Below are 20,157 nucleotides of genomic sequence, written 5' to 3' on the forward strand. Positions count from 1 at the left end.
GGCTACTTGTTACGCTTACCCACTTGAGTCTGTTTGAGAAAGAGAAAGGAAATCTTAATTCTGTTGCATATAAGAAGGCCAATTATATTAAGTTTTTAGGATATCGAGGGCCAGATCATCGGCTGTGGCTGATCTGCTCAAAATGCAATGGTGTGCAAATGTAAAGTTCACCTTTGCATTCTGTTGGCCCTGGTGCAGCTTCTGTGCAAGGCTGATTTAATTTACTCAGGCTAATAACAGCCATAGGAGGCTGAGACCACAGCTGAGGATTGGTGTAGTGCAGGTGTATTCTAGCCACATACCCATTTTCCTGCTATACCAGTATGGCAGGGAGTAGCTATTCTGGCTCTGTGCTGCTGGAGGATCACCCTTGGGCCTTTTAAACCAGCTTTGAGGCCAGATAACCAATGTGGTGTGGTACAAACTGGTAATACCATAGGATGTGTCTCCCTATGTCTAAAAGTTAAATTAAACGGTTAGCACATTTATGCCTATCTGCGGGTATCAGATGATTGAGAAATACATTTAAAAAAACCAAACTCTCCTGGGAGGTTATTGTAGCTTCTTTGATGTGACTAATTAGTCCACTCAAAGTAAGCAGTGACTAACAGTCTAATAACTGGCTAACAGAAGGAACTTCATAACATTTTCAAATTCTTAATCAGAGGAACCTTTCAGTGCTTTGCAAGAAGTTGAGAATAATTCTCCTTCCTGAGAAATAGTTGCCAGTGGTCAGATCATAAAGTACGTAGTCACTTTTCTCCAAGGTATATTTGCGAATCTTGGCCTTTGAAGAGTTTAAATATTGGGGGAGAGCAGTGCGCCTGGAAATGTGTTTAAACTGCTAAGTTTGATCCTAGCTCTGTTCAACAGACTCAAAGCAAACATTTTAGTTTGCAGAGGCTGACTTACAGTAACTCGCTGTCTTTGCAGAGTTTCATAGAGAAGGAGATACATCTGATAAATAGCAGTAAAAAAACTCAAGCTTTTATTTGGGACTATGTTAATGCTTCTCATTTCTTAAGTAGCAGTACTAAAAAAAATTAAAATGATTATAAAAATATAAATTAAAATTAAATCATACAAATTGAAAGGAAGAAATTGTACAACTCAGTGTCTGCAAATTTGGCAGTTAACTATGACTGTAGATGTCTACCCCTGCAGTATTTAGTTTTTTCTTCTTTTTTTGCTGGAGCTATGTAGTGATTCTACAACTGCTATGAGATTCTTTCTCATTGAGCTAAGCAGTCAGTATAACGTTTCCATATGTCAACAAGCATCTCAGAGATGGTTTATATTCTATATACCATTCATACCCAGACACCTGAGCATTTCTGATGCTGGATGTGAGGCTAAATCCCTCTTGCCTTACTTGCATGAGTAGCTCCACAGAACCCCTGGGATTACTTGCGCGAGGAAAGGAAGAAGGGTTTGGGCCTTCTAGTAGAAGGTAAATTTAAAAGCTCACCACCTGCTGATACCTGGGCTTCTGTGTTTCTCTTGCAGCAGTCAGTGACGTCACAAACACCTAAAACGGAGTGCGGGGGCTGCACTCGCTGAATGGCGTTAAGTGTCAGAGCAATAACCCACTGTCTGTAATGGGAGAAACACTTAGCCCTGAAGTCAGCAAGGAAGAAAGATGATTTTCAGCTATTTGTATTTCAGTTGTATTTATTTGCTCTTTTAAAGCCTGTGCAGATTTCGACCCCAATCCAGCTCTTTCAGAAGCAGGCGCCTGCTTCTTTAGAGCCCCTGGGTCTGCAAAGTGCTGAGGGCCCTCAACTCCTATTGACTTCAGTGGGTGTTGAGGATCATAGAATATCAGGGTTGGAAGGGACCTCAGGAGGTCATCTAGTCCAACCCCTTGCTCAAAGCAGGACTAATCCCCAGACAGATTTTTGCCCCAAATCCCTAAATGGCCCCCTCAAGGATTGAACTCACAACCCTGGGTTTAGCAGGCCAAGGATGCTCAGCATCTCTCAGGATCAGGCTCTTGCTGTGGCTGGGTAGGTTACTCACTCAGCAGCCAGATTGACTAGTAGGATTGTACAGGAATTCTGTTCACTGCAAGCAGCTTTGGTGACCTGGTCCAAAGCCTGTAGAAGTCAATGGAAAGGCTCAAGCCCCGAGTGATTACCTTCAGTAATATGCAGGTGTAGGTTCTTTTTCTGCCCCATGAATTCTCTGCACTGGATTAGTGCAAGGCATCCTGGCGCTGCTCTCTGCCCACACTTTTTCCCTTTTGTGTGTGAGAACACAAACAGCTGGAGAGCCTGTACTCAACAAGGTGGTTTCTACAGCTGCGGACTGACTTGCGATACCTTTGTGCACCTGCATGGGTGCAGATACTCTCTTTGCATCCCCTTTCTGTGGCATATGGGGAATATACTGGTTATGATTTGAGAGCTTAAACTGGTCTTTTGTAGTTAATCAAGTTTATTTAAGCACTTTTCATTTTAGCAATATGGGCCCAATGCTGCAGTCCTACAGAGAGAAACTCCCAATTAAAGCCAATGGGGTTTTGCTTGAGGCTGACTCAAAGCTGGGCTTTAAATTTCCTACTACATTTTAATTTTTCTCCTGGGTAAAAAAATCTAGCTAGTTATTGACTTGAATTAAAGAAAGTTCTTCTGTTGTTCAAACTTTTTAGAAGAGTTCTAAACTTCCACATGTTACTCCCGGGGCACCCAATGATGTACCTCAAGAAGGATTTGGGCCTGATCCTGCTGCTGTCAGTGTGACTTTGGACTCTACGTGGACCTGATCCTGCACCACTGAAGTCAGTAAGGGCTTTGACATTGATTTCAAAGAGTGCAGGATCAAGCCCTATACTCCATAAAGCATAGGGATTGCATTGTTACAGAGTGTTCTGGGCTTGTGCTCAGTTTTGAAACAAAAGATTGAATGCAAATTTGAGCTGTACTGTGTGCACTATTATAATGACCATGAAGGTAATCTTGATAAGATAATAGGGATATACTATCTCGTAAAATTTTCATATCACAAAGAAGGGCCCAGTTTTGCAAACTCTTGCTACCTGGCATTATGCTTATGGGACTGTTTACAGTAGTAAGCGCTACTACTCCTGACAGTGTTGACAGGCTAAGGTCCATAGTTAGTACCTCTCACAGTAACTCTTCCCCAGTTATTTCAATTTATTTTATTTCCGCAGAAATTTTAAAAAAGACAAAAGAAAGAAACAGGATGATAAAAAGAAAAGCAGGGAAAGAACTGTATATCTGTATTCTAAAGTTCTCAAATAATGTTTGCAAAATGCCACACATATGATGGGGAAAAAATAACTTAAGTCGAAAATCCATTACAAACAGGAACATAAAACTGTCCATTTTAAGTTGTTAGCTTAGATAAGGTATACTGTTTGTAAGGCACAAATTGTTTGTACAATGTATGTTCAAGCACTGTGAATAAAGTAAGCATAGTTCTTTCTATCAGTTTTTGTAGCCTGTGATACGGCTTGATTGTATTTTTTATAACTCATTATGAATTTTGTAATACATATCTGTGTCAGTGTCTCTAAATCACCTCCTATGTGTGCAGTTTTTCAGAATATAAAAAATAACAATCTTGGGACCAAGGTGCTGGATTTAAACTTTCCTACATATAGTAAGAAACATTTTAGTTAATACACGTACTATGGAATTTATCAAATAAATCAGCCATAATTCTACAGGTGTATTTTTCCAGCAAAATATATTTACCTGTTTTGTTTTTTGCTTGTTTTTTGCTTGAGGGTAGTAAAATAGTGGTAATTAATGTATGTATGCAAGAAACTTAGAACACCCATATACTAATGAGGTTGGCAATGGCTCTATTACATCATTCCAAATAGCAAAATACTGGGTCTCAAAAACATAGACCTTTTTAAACACAAGGGAAATGGCTTCTTTATTAGATATCTATTCCATTAAGAATCTGATTATTCAGTCTTTTTTACATCCCCCCCATTTTGGTTCACAGCAACCAAAAATGCTACTTTTCTGGGAAAAACTGATATTCTGACTATAGTTTTGTAATTTAATGATGGAGAGTTTCCTTAGTAAACCAAATTTAGAGTACTAGAATGCTTATCTTATATCCAGACCTTGAACATAAAAGGCATTTTATACCAGCAATTGTTCATTTAATGAGCAATTGCAGAGTGCAGGACGGTTAAGGGATTGAGCTATATGCACCATTATTGCAAGAAGTATTCCGAAATACCAGAAATAGGACGTAAGCTCTGATCAGGGAGACTGTGAGCACAATTACCTTCTTTTCAAATCCTTCTGTGACACTGCGGGAGGAAAAAGGACTTTGAAACTTGAAAGGAAAGAGCTTGCTTTCAACCTCAAAAGCTAGGAGGAAAGGGCTCTGAAATTTGCTCAGTATTCCCAATTCACCATTAGCCTGTTTCTTCCTTTAGCCTCAAGGCATTCTCCGCTTTTTGAAAAGATGTTAAGAAATTCAGTCACAATAGAGAGCCTAGTTTTGAACATGTTTCACTCGGTCCATTGAGGTCTGGTCTTCAGCCTTTGTGTGGGGTGAATTGAGCTGAGCAGCTAGCTGGTTGGGGAGAGGTGAATGAGCAGTCTCTGTGCAGTCACAAATTCTGGCAAAGAAAAGATTACCCTTTCCTTTATTTTACAATATGCAATCCTGTACAATCCTGCTAGTGGCAATATGCGGAGCAGAGCTTGTGCTTAAGTCAATACGGAGCACTTGGTTTATAGCAACTCTTGTTAAGTTTGTCTTGTAATTGAAGCTGCTGTTGACCTTGCTTGGAGACCATTTGTAAAACCGTTTATTTAGCATAAACTGAAATAATAAACCCTCCTTCTCTTAGGCCGATTGTGATAGGGTGACATTAGTTTGATTTAATGATTAGCCGCCTGACCCCCTCAGCTAGAGAGAGCTGCTTGAATAGAGAGAGTTCACTAGGAAGCACACAGGAAGAATACTAATGAGCTTGTTAAATTTAGCATGGCACCAACCACTTTTAATTCCTCTAATGGGAGAAGCACTGCCTCTGAGAGAGAGGGAGGGAGATAGAGGGAGGGGGAGGGAGAGAGAGAGGAATGTCCACATACCCGTAGCTAGAGAATTTCGGTCAAGAGAAGAGCTTGGAGAGAGTAAGCCAGGGTCTTTTGGACTGAGTTGTAAGTATGTTGTCTGTTCTCTTACCCAGATGACATGTGTCCTCCTTAATCAGTTGCAAGACAATAATGCTAGTTGCAAGTTGCATATAGAAATATGATTATGAAGCCTAACGCATGCAGCCTTAGCTACAATGATGACTTGTCATTTAAATGTGGGCATCTCAGAATTTTGTTGAGGGGAGCTTCAGCATCTTAAGCAATGGTGTGAAACTGACTTTAAAAGGCTTGGAATAAAAAAGTTTCCACTTGTGTCTGCAGAACGTTAATGAAAACAAACAAACAAAAGTTTAATGGAGACAAGAAGTTTAGTGGACTGACATGTTGATGTTTGTTTCCCTTATTTTTTTTTTCATTTTTGTTAGGTAAACAAAATAAATAATTAAAAATGCATTTGCTTAGGCAAATAGATCAATTACAAACTTTTTGAAAAGATTTGTTAATAAAACAAAGTATTCTTTGGTGCTATGTTTAAAAAAATGAGTATGGCTAAATACCAAGAATAAATATATTTCCCATTAGATGGGAGAATCTTGACTTAATTTGATAGCTCCAGACTGGGTACTTGTTAAACGTGTGTGTGGCTACTAGCTAGTTATCATTCAGTGGGGACACATGTGGAGAAGGAGAAGCTAGTGCAAATTTATCATTTGGGCATGATTCCTTTTTCTGTAATACCTCAGTAAGTCAGGAGAAACTGTGCTAAAAAGTGGGGGTACAAAACAGGTGTGAGAGGAGAATCAGGCCCTTTGACTTTAAATCCTTCATCTCTCTGAAACTTTTTAGTAAATCAGATGTTTCTTTTGACCCTAAAGCAGGCCGTTTTTTAAACATAGGATAGCAGTAACCGTTGTCTTGTGTTTGGCTGTAAGAATCTATTGGCAGATGCTGCTAGAGAAGTGGGTTGTTTGCTTACATTTTTGCTATAGACTCCCACTTGTTGCCATGGTGGACGGTATGTTTCTGTCAATAATTTGGCCTGGCGCAGCTTGTCTGCACTTACTCTTAAACTTTATTGAACAATTCAGCTGAAACAGAATGAGATTAGACAGCTTTCGCCTTTTGGCTCACTGAAGTGGTTTTACTGCAGTTACAAGAGCAGGCAGAATTATTGCAAGAAAAGTTTCCCTTCAGTGTATAGAGAATTCTTTCAAATCACTCGGCTATTTGTATTCTGGAGTGCGTGTACTGTCAAGTTTTTCATCTACTCCCATATCAAAAGCACCTCTGTGGTGCAGAGTATGAAGTAAACTCTTAACAAAATGTTTATCCATTGGATTTCCTTATTATTGCAAAAATGCCATGTTGTTTACTTAAAAAAATATTTCTGTGTGACTATTTAGAGGGGAAGCAGTGTTCAAAAATGATTGACTGGCTAAACAGTAAGCATTATTTTTATGAGGAAAAATAATTTGCTGGTGTTGGAAAATATTTTTTCTCCTTTTTAAGAGCTATTTATTAAAACGAAACACATTTTGCTTTAATTTTCAAAGTTACTAAAAGTAGGTTTGAATTTCAGTCAGCAATTAAAAAAAATCATCTCATTTCATACCAGTAATTGGTGCCTTGATTCTTGACACATGCAGGTCTTGAGAGGGACAGAATAAAACTGAATTATTCAAACAGACATGGACTTCTTGTTCTATTCTGGGATGGCAATTTAACAAATGTTAACTTTACATGAAGAGTAAAAGAAATGAAATCCTTATCTGATTTTCAAATTGATTATGTTGCTATAGAAATCACTTCAGCATAGTATAGTAGCATAGGTTAGTCCTGCTATAGTTAAGGGTCTGTCAGCATTTCAAATAGAATATAATCCCCTATTTTTAAGAGTTTGCATCTCGTCTGCAAAAGTTCACTCTAAGGTGAAACTTCATATAAAAGGCTTGAGCCAGAGAGAAAATTGGTGGAAAAATTACTTGGACTATTTTTTAAGTTATACAAGCAGTTTTATAAAACCTAATATAAATTGTAAACTAAAAACAGCTTCAGTGTAAAAATAGGAAAACTTTAAACCCCATTAATCCAGAGGATAGAGTAGTGCTTATGCATATTAACACAAAGGAAAAAAAAAACAGGCAAAGATTGTTAGCTCTGCAATATTTTTGTCCCTATTTATATTAACTACTTCACCATGGGCCCAATCCTGCAAGTCCTCTATGCACAGATGGGAGAACATGGAGGATCTTGGCCCAGTGACTAGCTCCTCTTCAGAAGCGGGTTGATATGATAATTGCAAATGTACAAATAATCCATACATTTACACAAACTACATTGATGTTTTTCTTTGCTAATTTGGGGGGAAAATGTGCCCAAAACACTACATTTAAAATAAAGTTGTAGACTGATAAAAGCTAGTTTAGATAGTGGTCAGAACTCAGCCTGATGTATTTAGATATTGCTGTATGCACAGGCCCCCTTTCTGAACCCATTTATAGCAGTGAAAATCAGGGGTAACTCGACTGAAGTCAGTGGAGTCACAACTGGTGTAAAGTTTGTGAGAGATTAGAATTAGGTTTATACCCTTTCTTATCCCTGTACTGAGTAGGCACAAGAGGGGGAGTTAAAGATGAACTTTTAGCCAGAACTTTGAACGTTCTGGCCTTTGACAGTTAAAGCTGGATTCTTATCATTCTGAACTGTTCTTTTTTTGGTGCATCAATTATAAAATAGTGGCCCATACATTTTTTTTTTCTTCCTAAATGTGTTTTTGGTTAGTGTTCTTGTTATCTGTTTTTGCACCAGAATTTTTGATGAGCTCCCGAACACTTTTCTGCAGTTGTTTATGAACATCTCTTAATATTTATGTAGGACAATATTTATCAGTGCATAGTTATAAAGTGGGCCTTCTGGAAACAGGAATCTGGAGACCAAATGTTCTGACTTTGTAGATATAGGTCAGGACTCCAGCCAGTGATTACAGAATTGTTAACCAGCTCTCTTCCTGCCCTTATATAAGCAGTGATTTACTGTCAGAAGGGTGTAGATATGTGTGTAGATGATGGAACTTTGAAGTCATTTGTCTCATGTGAAAGGTACCTGAAAGTGTGTGGTTAACGGTTGAACACCTGCACTGCTTGCGTCTCCTTAAATGTGTGTGTATATAATACATATAGGGTGGGGCTTTGTGTGGGAGCCATCGGTGGAGTAGCCATGGATGGGTCCTTTGCACCCCCTTTACATCAAGTTAAAGGCTGTCAGAGGGTGGCTTAGAGAGAGACTGGGCAAAGGGCCACAGTAAGAGTGATGTCATGGATCCCATGGCCATAACAACACACTCAGAGTGGGCTGAAACAGCCATTTCAGCCCATCCCCTGTAGAAGCGAGCGCAAGGCCTGTATTTCAGGCCTAGGCACTGGCCCCAGGTTGGGGGTTGGATTTCACCTTCCTAGTTCCTCTGCATATCAGCCACAGAAAATCCAGTCATTTGGGTTCCATGCAGGGCAGCTGAATTTCACCCATACTGGTCACATACAGATATGTGTAAACTATATTTTTAATGTATTTGTGTGTGAAAGATGTTTAACTCAATGCTGTAAAGTGTTAACCTCCAAGTCTGTACATCTCGACATATGTGGGTGACACTATTACAGCAGGTGACTTTACTGCTCGTACCTTGTGCTTGCTGAGTAACTGGAACTGGATAAACGCATTATACTGTCGCCTACCTTAATTTTAATGAGTAGGGCCTTTTCTATTACTCCAGGCTCTTGTCTTTTAACAGTGCATCTTTTTGGGATGGAGCGGCACAGTGGCAAATACAAAGCAGCAGTGGGTGGCTAGACTTGATTTAGTCTCAGCTAACAGGGTTCATCTTCTCCTGTTCGTGACAAATTGTTTTTTTCCTCCCAGTCAAGCAGCCAAAAATTCCAGCCTACTTGTCCCAGAGGCAAGAAAACAGCAAGTCTGTGTCCGTTCGTGTAGGATTAATAGCCCCGCTGGTAAATGCATCAATGAATGGGGTGATGATGATCTACTGCTCAACTGCCACTTGGTCTGAGTGGGCTAGTTTTTTCAGCTTGTATCCCAGAACATCTTTCATAACCACACATGCACCTACTGTCACAAACTTACATTGCGGCTTTGAAAGTGGTGAAAAGGGGGGAAAAGTACTTTTATTTTATTTGCTATAAGTGGTCTAAAAGAGTCTCTCTCTCTCTCTCTCGTTCTCATTTTTTCCCCCAGAGGATGAAAGTCCTGGACAGACCTATCACAGAGAGAGAAGAAACGCAATCACAATGCAGCCACAAGGTGGGCAAGGCCTCAGTAAAATCAGTGAAGAGCCTTCAACATCTAGTGAGGAAAGGGCCTCATTAATAAAGAAGGAGATCCATGGATCTATATCGCACCTTTCTGAGCCTTCTGTACCTTATCGTGGGACGGTTTTTGCAATGGACCCCAGGAATGGTTACATGGATCCTCATTATCGTGAGTATTTAATGCAAGTTCATTTCAGAAAGCAAGACTGGAAGGATACTGAAGCTGTCATATTTAATTGCATTTTGTATTGGCACTTTTCATCTCTCTCAGGATGAATCATTTTGCCTGTATATGTCTAAGATAATATAAGAATATTTATTCTTTTCGTTTATGTAGGAAAGCGTTGTAAACAGTTGCATTGTATCCCTAAATTAGCATAGGCCTCTTCAAAAGAGACTTCAGTAGGGCATGTGTCATCTGTTGCTAATCTTCATGAACCATCAAATGTTATATTTGCTCCACCTTCTTAGCAACACATGAAAAAAAAAACCCTAATTTAAAAAGAGCAGAGAGGAAAAACAAATAGGCTTTAAAACAATTCTTTAAAAGCTATTTTAACTACAATTTAAAGAAAGGAGGGAACACATCTTTTGGAAAGAGATTTTTTTGTTTTGTTTTGTCATTTTCTCCCCAGCTACAGTCCCCCTGAGTTACTGAAAAAAGTGAATGGTTTCAACCTCTGAAGTCCTGCTCAGGCATTAATAAAAAGTAAGAAAGTAACTGACACTTGAACACAGATGTGGAATGGATTTCTCCACAGGCAAAATATGAGGGAGTTAAGCAATTTTTTTCATCTGCTTCTAGTTTAAAAAAAATCATTTAGTTCTGTAGTAATGAACATCTTGAGGTGTCAAGACTAGTGCCTTTTGATTATAGATTTATCACCTTGTCAGGATACAGATTTGCCATTTAACCTTCCAGTCTCCAGTTCCAGATGATAGGCTAAAGACCCACAAAGAGGGGCCAGTCTGTGTTTTTTTCCCCCCCACATAATTCAGAAATTTTAGTGTTTTAAGGCAAAAGGTCATTAGCCAGACCACTGATTAGTGAGGACAGCTGATTAGCGCATGTTTTCTTGCTAAAGAAAGTGCCAGGGATAAAAGCTAATTCTATCCCTTCATTAGTTGGGCTAGCAGCAAAGGGGAATGTGCACTCATCAGGGTGCAGATCAAAGTGTGTCTCTCACAACCTTAAGTCTCACCAACTGCCTTTATTTTAACAGAGTCTGATTGTTAATAAAGATGGAGGCTAGATAAGAAAATGAACACTTGTCTTTATACTTGTTAAGTAAAAAGTTGATGGTGGGGGTTTTCACCTCTCCTCTAACATGACATTTCAGTTGCTACATTCTCCCCCCACCCCCAATCCTGTTCAAACCCTTTAAGCAAGTTAGTCACTCATCTTTTGAGTGTGCAGAGTATACAGCGTACTGCTGACAGACTTGCCTGCAGGAGAACACAGAACATGCAGAAAGAACTACTACTGTCAAGCAGTAGCCTATAGAAATATTAGTTTGCATGTCATTGGTGATTGACTCACACGTTATAGCTTCTAACACATGTAAATACAAAATATGTGAATGAAGAAACTTCTGGGAGCATATGGCAATTGTGTGAGTGCACTGTACTGCTGCAGAGCTGAGATGCAGAGAGTTCTAAGATGACTTCAGTGATGACAAATGCTACTTTGATCCCTGACTGGCTGCTGTGTCCCTTCCTAAACCAGTCACAGGTGCTAGTGATACTGCATGGTATCTACTGCAGAACTGGCAATAGGTTCTCAGCCTGCGACTGAATTGTTGTTGTTTTTTTTATTACCTTTCCAGTCACCACTGTTTAATGTACCTAATATGCCCACACCTTGACCATTAGCACCTGGCTACCATTGTTGTGACGTGGCCTGCACAGAAGCATTGGTTTGGGAGCAAGGTTCTTAGTAAGTTAATAGAAAACAAAAGATTGCATATAACTAGCCTGCACAAAGGAGAGGTTGGGGGATAATTAGTCCTGCAAAACCGCAAAAGTGCCCAAAGTATAAAAACATCAGCTGGGCAGACCTACTTCACTGCTGCTAAAGGGAATTTCTTTACAGTTTTTTTCTTTTTGGTTTGTAAAATCCCTCAAGCAATTAATACCATATAAAACCCCATCACATTTCTGCTTACCTGTAATAGATTTGATACAGGAGGACAACTAAATGAATGAGCATCTGGCTAAATTTATAGCAAAGAAGACAGACAGACTTAATTTTTCATATTAGTTGCATCATTTATATATAAAAGATGTGCTTTTATCAAATCAGTGATTGTATTCAGCTTGACATTTTTAGTAGTCCTTATGAAGAACACTGAATAATGTAATCACATCCCAGTCCCACTGTAGCAACAGGTGAAGAAACAACCAGAAAGGCCGTCCACTGTCTTCCGTAGTTTCTTGCCAGCTTTGCTGGGCAGATGGAGAGAAAATACTGCTTTAATCCAATGTAGCCGGGTATGTAAACATTCACAGTAATTCCTTAGTTTTCCTGTGGTTGGAAAATACAGACTTTTCAAGATGGCTAATTTGTGCTTCTATATATACCCACTTTGTATTTAAAAGTGTGGGTAGGTTTCCTGTAACACAGGAAAAGGGAAAATAATTTTTTTTGAAAGAGGACATCTGTATATTTTTATTGCAGCAAAAAAGAGCTTTTAAGTCAATTGTGTGTGGAATGCATGTCCGCTCCAGGAGCTGCAGTTATTAGAAAAGGCTCAAATACTTCACATTTCTACATGTAAATGTGCCTGTCTCTATATATGTGGGTTTGGGGGTGTTTTTTTTGTTTGTTTTTTTGTTGTTTTTTAATTAAAAAGAGTGATGGTAACTATTACTTCCAATATTTACAACATATGTGTGGAATAAATCCATCACTGAGGGGGTGATTGCTCTCTTGCAGAGAGTAGCGGGGAGATGAAGGTATGTTTTGAGTGGACTAGATTTTCAAAGAGCAGTGCTCAAACATATTCTGGGGCTGACAGTCCTTTTAATGTACCTACTCTAGAGAACCTCAACCATTTAACATTTGAGAATGAGGGAGTGGCCTCCTGTTTGGGCCAGTGCCATTTGTCTTAGATTTGATAAGAGAGGGGAAAGATATCCAAGGCAGCACTCGGCAATTTTTGTTTTTCATTTCTATCTTTACAGTGAAAGAGTTATTGGAACCACGGTTCTTACATCCATTTAATCTATTGCATGAATCTGCTTTTTCTTTGAAAAAGATTTTAGGGCAGGTGACAAAATTGCCATAGTTTCCTTTCACATGCTACACCTTTTCTGTCCTTACTAAGGCCAGGTCTGCCCTACCAACTAACATTGGTATAACTACATCGCTCGGGTGAAGAATCCACGCCCCAGAGCGACGCAGTTCTACTGACCTAACCCATGGTGTAGACAGCGCTATGTCACTAGGAGAGCTTCTCCCGTTGACATGGTGGCATGTTCACTAAAGCATTACAGCGGTGCAGCTTCACCTCTGCAGCTTTCAAATGTAAACCTGCCCTAAGGAAATCTTTTTTTGGCATGGTTACAGATCTCATTGCATTTCTGAAGTTTCATACAACATTGGTTATTTTGAGTCTTGTTAGTGTAAATGCTGTCTGTAGAGGTGGGGTTAGGGTAGGTAGTTCCTTTTGTTATTCTCTCCCCAGTTTTAATTCCCATGCAATTTTATGGCTGTGCTAAGGCCGCCTGTCATTCTTCATGGAAAAAATGAATCATTCCTGTTATAAACACTTTGATTTAAAACATACTGCTGGTATTCTTCCTGGGTATCGCAGCTCATCTGAAGGAACTGTTAGTTCCTAATTAGTAAAGCTCAAAGAATTAGCTTATGTAAAAGGCAGGGACACTTCAGTTTGGCTTAGATTTAAAGGTCTCTGTGAAAGATGTTCACGAACAGCATGGACAGAATTCTGCTATCTCTGCAGCCCCAGTGAAGTGAGTGAGGGTGGAGGGGTATAGTTGAAAGGAGTCCTTGCCCCACTTTTTCTACAGGGATGTGTTTCTGCTGGTGTTTGAAACTTACACTATGTTCTTGGGGGAGGGGGAATTTTACATTTTAAAGGGTTTACCTTGCAAGATACCGAGTGTCCTCAGTTCCTATTCACTGCATTGGGTGGGGAGGATCAGGCCCTTAATAACTGCACTGGATCATATCTTGTAGTGTCAAGTGGCATCTCAGAATCAATGCAAAGTGACCAAGAGGCAAAGAGGAGCAGTTCAGGCTTGACCAAATTAACAACACAACGGCAGCTCATTGGATGCACCTGTTCATATATTGAAAAAAAAAAAAATTCAGCAAGTATTTGCCAAATTTTTTTATCCTATTTCAGCGAATGTGAATTGTTATCTCAAAACTCCAGTCTGGGGGCATTAATAATTTTTTTTCTTTGTTACCTACTCTTGACAGGCAGCCTTCTGTCTGTTATGAAACTGACCCTCTAATTGAGATGATAATAGTAGCCTAGGTCATTGCTGACTGATCAGTGCATGGAGGAACCACCCGGCTGCCAAGAACAGATCTCTCCCACTTTCACATGGAATGGGAGTTAGCTGCATCTTTTGCAGTGTTCCTGTCATCCTCCTCCAGATCCTGTGGGGGGCACTTTCTTGGGTCTGTTGTCTGTCAGAGATATATGGCAGAAACTGAGTGGGTCCAGAGGAGACCTATATTATCTTTTCTGTTGAGTTCCCCCAGGGGTTCCCAGTATTTGTAGCAGACACAGAGAATTTCTGTTACCACAACTCTGACCGCCTGTGGATTCCCAAGATTGGAGGGTGGCAGGTGGTATGGCCAGTCTTTGTGGGGCTAAACTTCACCTCTCTCATTGGACATTAGGAGGAGTGTATCTGTGAGGGATCCTTGCAGAGATTTACTCCCTAAGTCCCTCCTGCAGCATTTTCCGTGGGAGGGATTGATCCAAGTCAGTAATAATACTGTGCATTTACAACAGTTTCTGGAGTGGGTTCAAATTAACATCAGGGAGTGGTTGTTTAAAAAAGTTAAATCCAAGCTTTTAATATATTTCATAAAAGAAAGTGTTTATTACAAAACTGAATGTTAGTTTAGTGCTTAGTAGAGTGGTGGGAAAATGGTTAAAACAATAGCAAAAACGTTTGTCAAAATTTTGAATTTTGGAAGAATTTCAACCAGCTCTGGTGCTTTGCTGTCATGGGGTGACATGTGCCTTATAAAAGTTGCAAACAGACAGAGAAATCTGTGTGTTCTCAAAACCAAACCTGGGATCCGTGGCAGCTTTTGTTCAAAATTTTAGATGGGGCAGTGTATCCTCTTTAGCTGCAGAACTGCTCAAAAACGAAGTTTCTGAAGTTTGAAAGTGCTGCTCAGTGTTCAGCCCGCTGTTGTTGCTGTTGGGATGTTCAGCACAGTGCAACACTCCCCTTTGAAGTCCTGCCGCTGTTTTGGAGCCCCTCGCTGGAATGTGCTGTGCTCAGTCTGGGGCATCACAGTGGCTGCCTCTGCCTGGACCCCTGCGCAGATAGATTCACAGCTGGGAATAGCATGTAAAAGCAAAATAAAAGACATTTGTCTTTCGCTCCATTTTTGTTTCCTAATTTTTTTCAATCAGATTGTACCGTAGGCACCTCAATGGCAAAAGGGACCTAAGAGATCCAGAAATAGGAATTGAGATAATGTAAGTTTTTTTGTTTGTTTGTTTGTTTTTAATTTTTGGCTTAAATAAATGTTTGTTTGTAAATCTTGACCTTGGATTTTATAGGGCTTTTACCCGTAATTTTATTTTTAACTGGAAGCCACAATGACAATGCAGTCTGTAGGACCAGTTTTTCCAACGTGTGCCACACGCACATCTGGGGGCAGATTTTCAATGAAGCTCTTCTTCCATTTTGGCACCTAGATGCAGTGGGCCAAGTCCTCTTTAAAAATAAAGTTTTTAAGAAGGGGTGGAGGTGGGGGAGAAGAAACCCTTCCCGGTTGCATAGCCCCTTTCTCCCTCACCCTCAGAATGGAATGCCGTGCTGCTGCTCTCTTTTATGAGTCTCAGGCTATAGATATTAAAATATTTATCCATTCCGGCGATTTGATTTGACAGGTCCATATTTAGATGCTTTACGGTTTCTGTTTGTTGTGTGTCTTTGGCTTTGCAGGAGACAACATCCGTGATTTAGAATTTAAGACTTCCTTTTTAAAGGTTTCTGAGCCCCTCGACATGTGGACCTTTGGGTCCCTGTGGGCATCTTGTCACTGCCTCTATACTCATGTTAGACAGACCCTGGTGTCCCTACATTACAACCGCTGTGCCTCCATATTTTCAGCAGCACAACACCGGATGGGGCACCCTTCACATTCTGTCAAATTCTGAGTTGGCTAGAGGGGTTGATGATGCCAAACAACTCTCCTCTCTAGTTGCTCAGTGTGCTGGTTTTGGGGTGCTTCTAGTCCTCTATACTCTGGAAACAAACCGTAGGTCTCCCCCACGTGGCTATGCTGTGTGCCATCAAAATGCTATCGTGCTTGCTGAAGCATTAATTTTGTCTTTAGATTGTGATATTGCTTATCACCAAAAAAAAAGTATTTCTGTGTAGGAACTTTTCACCTGAAACAGCGTAAGTGTTTATGGCAAACCACAGGCAACTTGGTCTCTGACGATCTTTGTGTTTGTACAGCTCCTAGCACAATGGGGTCCTGGTCCATGACTGGAACTCCTTGAAGCTACCACAACACAAATAAAGAATAATAATAACAATAATCAAGAGCTGCAGAGGACTAGTTTGCAGTCTTGACTTGTAGCTTCACATTTCTCAGGCTACTCTGCAATGCGTGAGCTTGCTGAAGAAGACCATAGTACTGCAGTAGTCTTTCTACACGTGGTCCCCGGGAGTGGTTGAAAAAGACTTCACTGGCTTGTATCAGGATAACTGAAAATTTATCCCATTATGTTCAGCACAGACTGCAGAAAGCAAACTTTAAAGTTCAGCTTATTTTTAGTCCTGTCAGAGCAGCACCTTTCTGCTTTGTTAAGGTACTTAATGTGTTTTAGACGTAGGCAGCATGGTTTCTATCTACACAGTACAACTTTAAAACTGTGATACAACCCTTTCTCAGCACCATGTTTGACCTCCATTTGGGAGGCTAGACTTGAACATGGTTATGCCTTAAGGCAATGTAAGTGCTTCTGCTAGTGAACCATTTTCAGAATTGCTAGTGGACAAGCCTTCATTTCTTTCGAGTGAGCTCAGTACTTAGGACAAGAGCCTCTTGACCATACTCTATGCTTCCTTTTATTCACACCTAGTTACCCAATTAGCTCGCTGTTAGCCACACCATTGCAATTCCTTGCTCTTTGAAAGCTTGCATTGTAGCTTTTAACCCCTTATTAACACACTGCTTGAATCACTTACAACTTGGGTTCTCAAGTTTTTTCATAGCATGGACCACATTTCAATACAGGGATTAATGGACTCCTCTCCCTGCATTCACAGTTGCATAACTTGTGGCAAAGACAGCAAATGCTAACATGGAAAAGTAATATTAGAAAAATGTTTATGTACTTTTGGCTGTATTTTAATGCAGTTTCGCTGCTGAAAGTAATGAAGAGGAGCCAACACCATGTGGCCACCAGCAGTGTTCTGTGGTCCACTGTCCATAGTTTAACGACCTCTAACTCTTTGTGGGTGGATGGGTGCTGTTCTCAGAAACTTAAATTTAAAAGGACAGTGATCCTTGTAAAAATAAATAGCAAAAGGATATACTATAGTGGTTTATTAGGCTTTATATTAATGGGGTTTGGGTGTTTCATGGCTATCTAAAGCACCATCCTAGCTAACAAAATGACATTTCAAAACTAAACTGCTTGTGTGTTGCTGTTTTGTACTAAGAGAGAGGCTGCAAAGAAACTGAACAAACCCCTTTTTCTTGATTTCTGTTTCCTCTTCCTCATTTCAACGCTGCCTTTTCCCAAACAGCAGTAGCGGCCTGGTTCAAAACCCAGTGAGGTCAATGGGACGACTTCACACCTGTGAGCTTTGTAGCTCTACCTTCTAATCTCTTATCCTGCCGGTTCCCCGGATCTAGTCATAACTTGTATTTACAATGCCTAGGGATCCATTTTACTGTTGCTCAATTGGAGGGGAGTGTATCAATATTTCTATATCTCTAGCTTCCTGTAGCAGCAGTTCAAGGCCACAGCCAAATGACACACAACATATTGTGAAATAAATGGCTTAGTGTGGTAACAGCTGAGTGTAGCACTTTACCAAGTGTTGAAGTAAATGGTTGATGAGGTAGAAAGTGTTGAAATAAATGTCATTCTAACACTTCATACTTTAAATTGTAAAATATTGCTATGTTTCATCATGTGCTTTTCATCTACCCACCTACGGATACGTGTTTGGAGGCATGAAGCTGCAGCCCTTATTCATGTGAGATGTTCTTGTTGGCATGAAATTGGACTACTCCTGTATGTAAAGGGTGTGGGGTTTTGAGGGGTTTTTTTTGGATTAAGCCCTATATTTATGTCTAAGCACTCCACTGAGATTGTCAAAATTTTCATAGGATAGATCTAGGATATAGCATAGTAGTAGGATTTTTTCTTTAGCAACTAGAAAGAAGAAGTGAGGCTTGGCAGGGGATTTCAAGCATATCCCAGCCTCCAGTAGTTGCATCTCTCAGCCCTCAGGTTTGTTGGCTTGTGGAATCTTTGATGTAGAGATTGGTCACTTTCACCTTCACTTGGCCTTCTACTTAACTTGGGATCTATAGTGATGTATTGTTCTGTGATTATCATGGTTTTGCAAATTTTCACCTTTTACTTGACATGTCAGCTATGACCTTTCATCTTGATCTCTAAGCACACAAATTCTACAAGCTTGTACACAAATAAACAAAGCTGACTAGAAGAGACCTTTTGTGAATGAAATCCAAGTCAAGTTCTTGCACAGTGGTTTTTGTTGGCTGCCGAGGAAAGAGTTACAAAGACAAACAGGCATAACCCAAGCAACTTCTGACCTGAGAGAAGTGCTTTTCATTTCTCTCGTGTGGAGTGGCACAGGGCATGTCATTTGAAAGAAAAGACAATTATTTTCCATCTAAATCAGCAACATGTGACAAATCACATGTTTAGTATAGTGCCCTCCAGCTTCAAGTGTATTGTAAACTATGGGCTAGATTGTGGCGTAGGCTAAAATGTCCTGGCAGGGTGTGGTTGTAGAAGCACACTGCCTCAGTGGGAGCTCCTGAGGGCATTGTGTCTGAGGGCTTGCCTGCTCTCACTACTCATGTACACTGTTTCTGAGGGAGTGTGATCCAATGTGGTCCCTACCACATTCTCTCTGCTGGCCAGTAAAGAGGTTTGTGTGGCCATAGCATTTCTTTCTCCCACTTTGGGGATGCTAGTGCCTCTGTCAGTGCTAGCCTTGCACTGTCCTTGTGTTCCAGAAGAACAAGAGCTACTATTGTGATGGTTGGTGTAGGAATGGGAAGAATCCTCTCTTCCCCTTTATATTTTTGCACAGTCTAGCCCCTGTGTACTCACCACCAATTCTATTTTAGAACTTCTGTGATGGAAGGTGGCTCCAGATGATGCTCTTTTCTCTCAACTTCTTCCTCCTAATGCATTTCTTAATTGGCATGCCCTGTATAACGGCTTGTTTAGGGTTGTTTATTGTAATCTTTGCTGGTCTGTGTGTGCCTAGAATGAAGATCTGATGCTCAGTTCATTGGCTTGATTCCTAACATCCTCCTTCACCCCATTTGGATAATGTATTTAATTCTGCCCGCCTGCAATTTCTCACATGGTTTGAAGTGGGAGAACATATTCTTCATTTCCAGCTCCAGTCTGTTTGTGTAATATTGCTATGAGCTGGTGCTGCTGTGGGGAGGAAAGGAACTTTGCCCTTCCCTCTACTTTATCCATGGCCTGCCCAGAGCTCAGCACCACTCCCCTGCGGGCTGTGAAGCCACCTCCAGAGCCCTGTGACCTACCACTTTCCTTGCCCTATTGCTGATGCTGTGCAGGCAGGAGAAAGGGGGTGAGGAGCTGCTGTGGAATTCGGTGCTGGGCAAGAGCTGGATGGTGGCAAAAGCTACAGCAGCAGGAGCTGCTTCTTCCCTCCCTCACTGGTGCTCTTCAGTAGTCCTAGTGCTCTTCAGGGTCCTATTGACCCAGAAATTATGCTGTTCTCTTAAGCTGTGGGATGCAGCCCAGTGGGCAGCCTCTTGAACCCCACTTCCAGGTTTTGCCCCCCAGCTGAGATGTTCTAGACTAGTGAGTACCAGTGGTGGGTTGTGTTTATGACATCATGCCTTATATAGGCCACTGCCCCGCACTCCCTGTAGAACAGGCTGAACCCCTGAGACGTGATAGTTTACAGTAGATGATCTATGCATACATATGCACCATTCATACACAATGGAACATACCCAATTTGCATGCATTTGTGTGTGTGTTGTTCATCCTTAACTATCGTGGGTGTAATGTATTTATATTCTATATGTGCACTACATGCATGCATCAGGTAGCAGAGCTCTTATTTTAGCTGAAATGACTACGGCTTTTATTCCTTTAGATGAATTCAACATTATTATAAGCTGGACACTAATATTATAGGATGCGTACATGCAATGCAGGGTGATTGTATACATACAGTTTAATAATTTAGTGTAGTCTCTGTGGCTTGTTGCTTCCTGGTTATTTTTTTTTTATGTGGTTGTTAATATACTTCTG

At 40.5% G+C, this 20,157-nt stretch overlaps 1 protein-coding gene across 1 annotated transcript in view; it reads left to right on the top strand.

Moving 5' to 3' along the window:
• GLI3 (GLI family zinc finger 3) overlaps positions 1–20,157 on the top strand; it is a 236,148-nt gene that overhangs the window by 63,663 nt on the left and 152,328 nt on the right. Inside the window, exon 2 of the mRNA XM_065398399.1 lies at positions 9,342–9,584. Coding sequence (XP_065254471.1) covers positions 9,342–9,584 — 243 coding nt within the window. The remainder of the gene's footprint in view (positions 1–9,341; positions 9,585–20,157) is intronic.

The sequence above is a fragment of the Emys orbicularis genome, chromosome 2 (genome assembly GCF_028017835.1).
Source record: "Emys orbicularis isolate rEmyOrb1 chromosome 2, rEmyOrb1.hap1, whole genome shotgun sequence".
Taxonomy (NCBI): Eukaryota; Metazoa; Chordata; order Testudines; family Emydidae; genus Emys; species Emys orbicularis.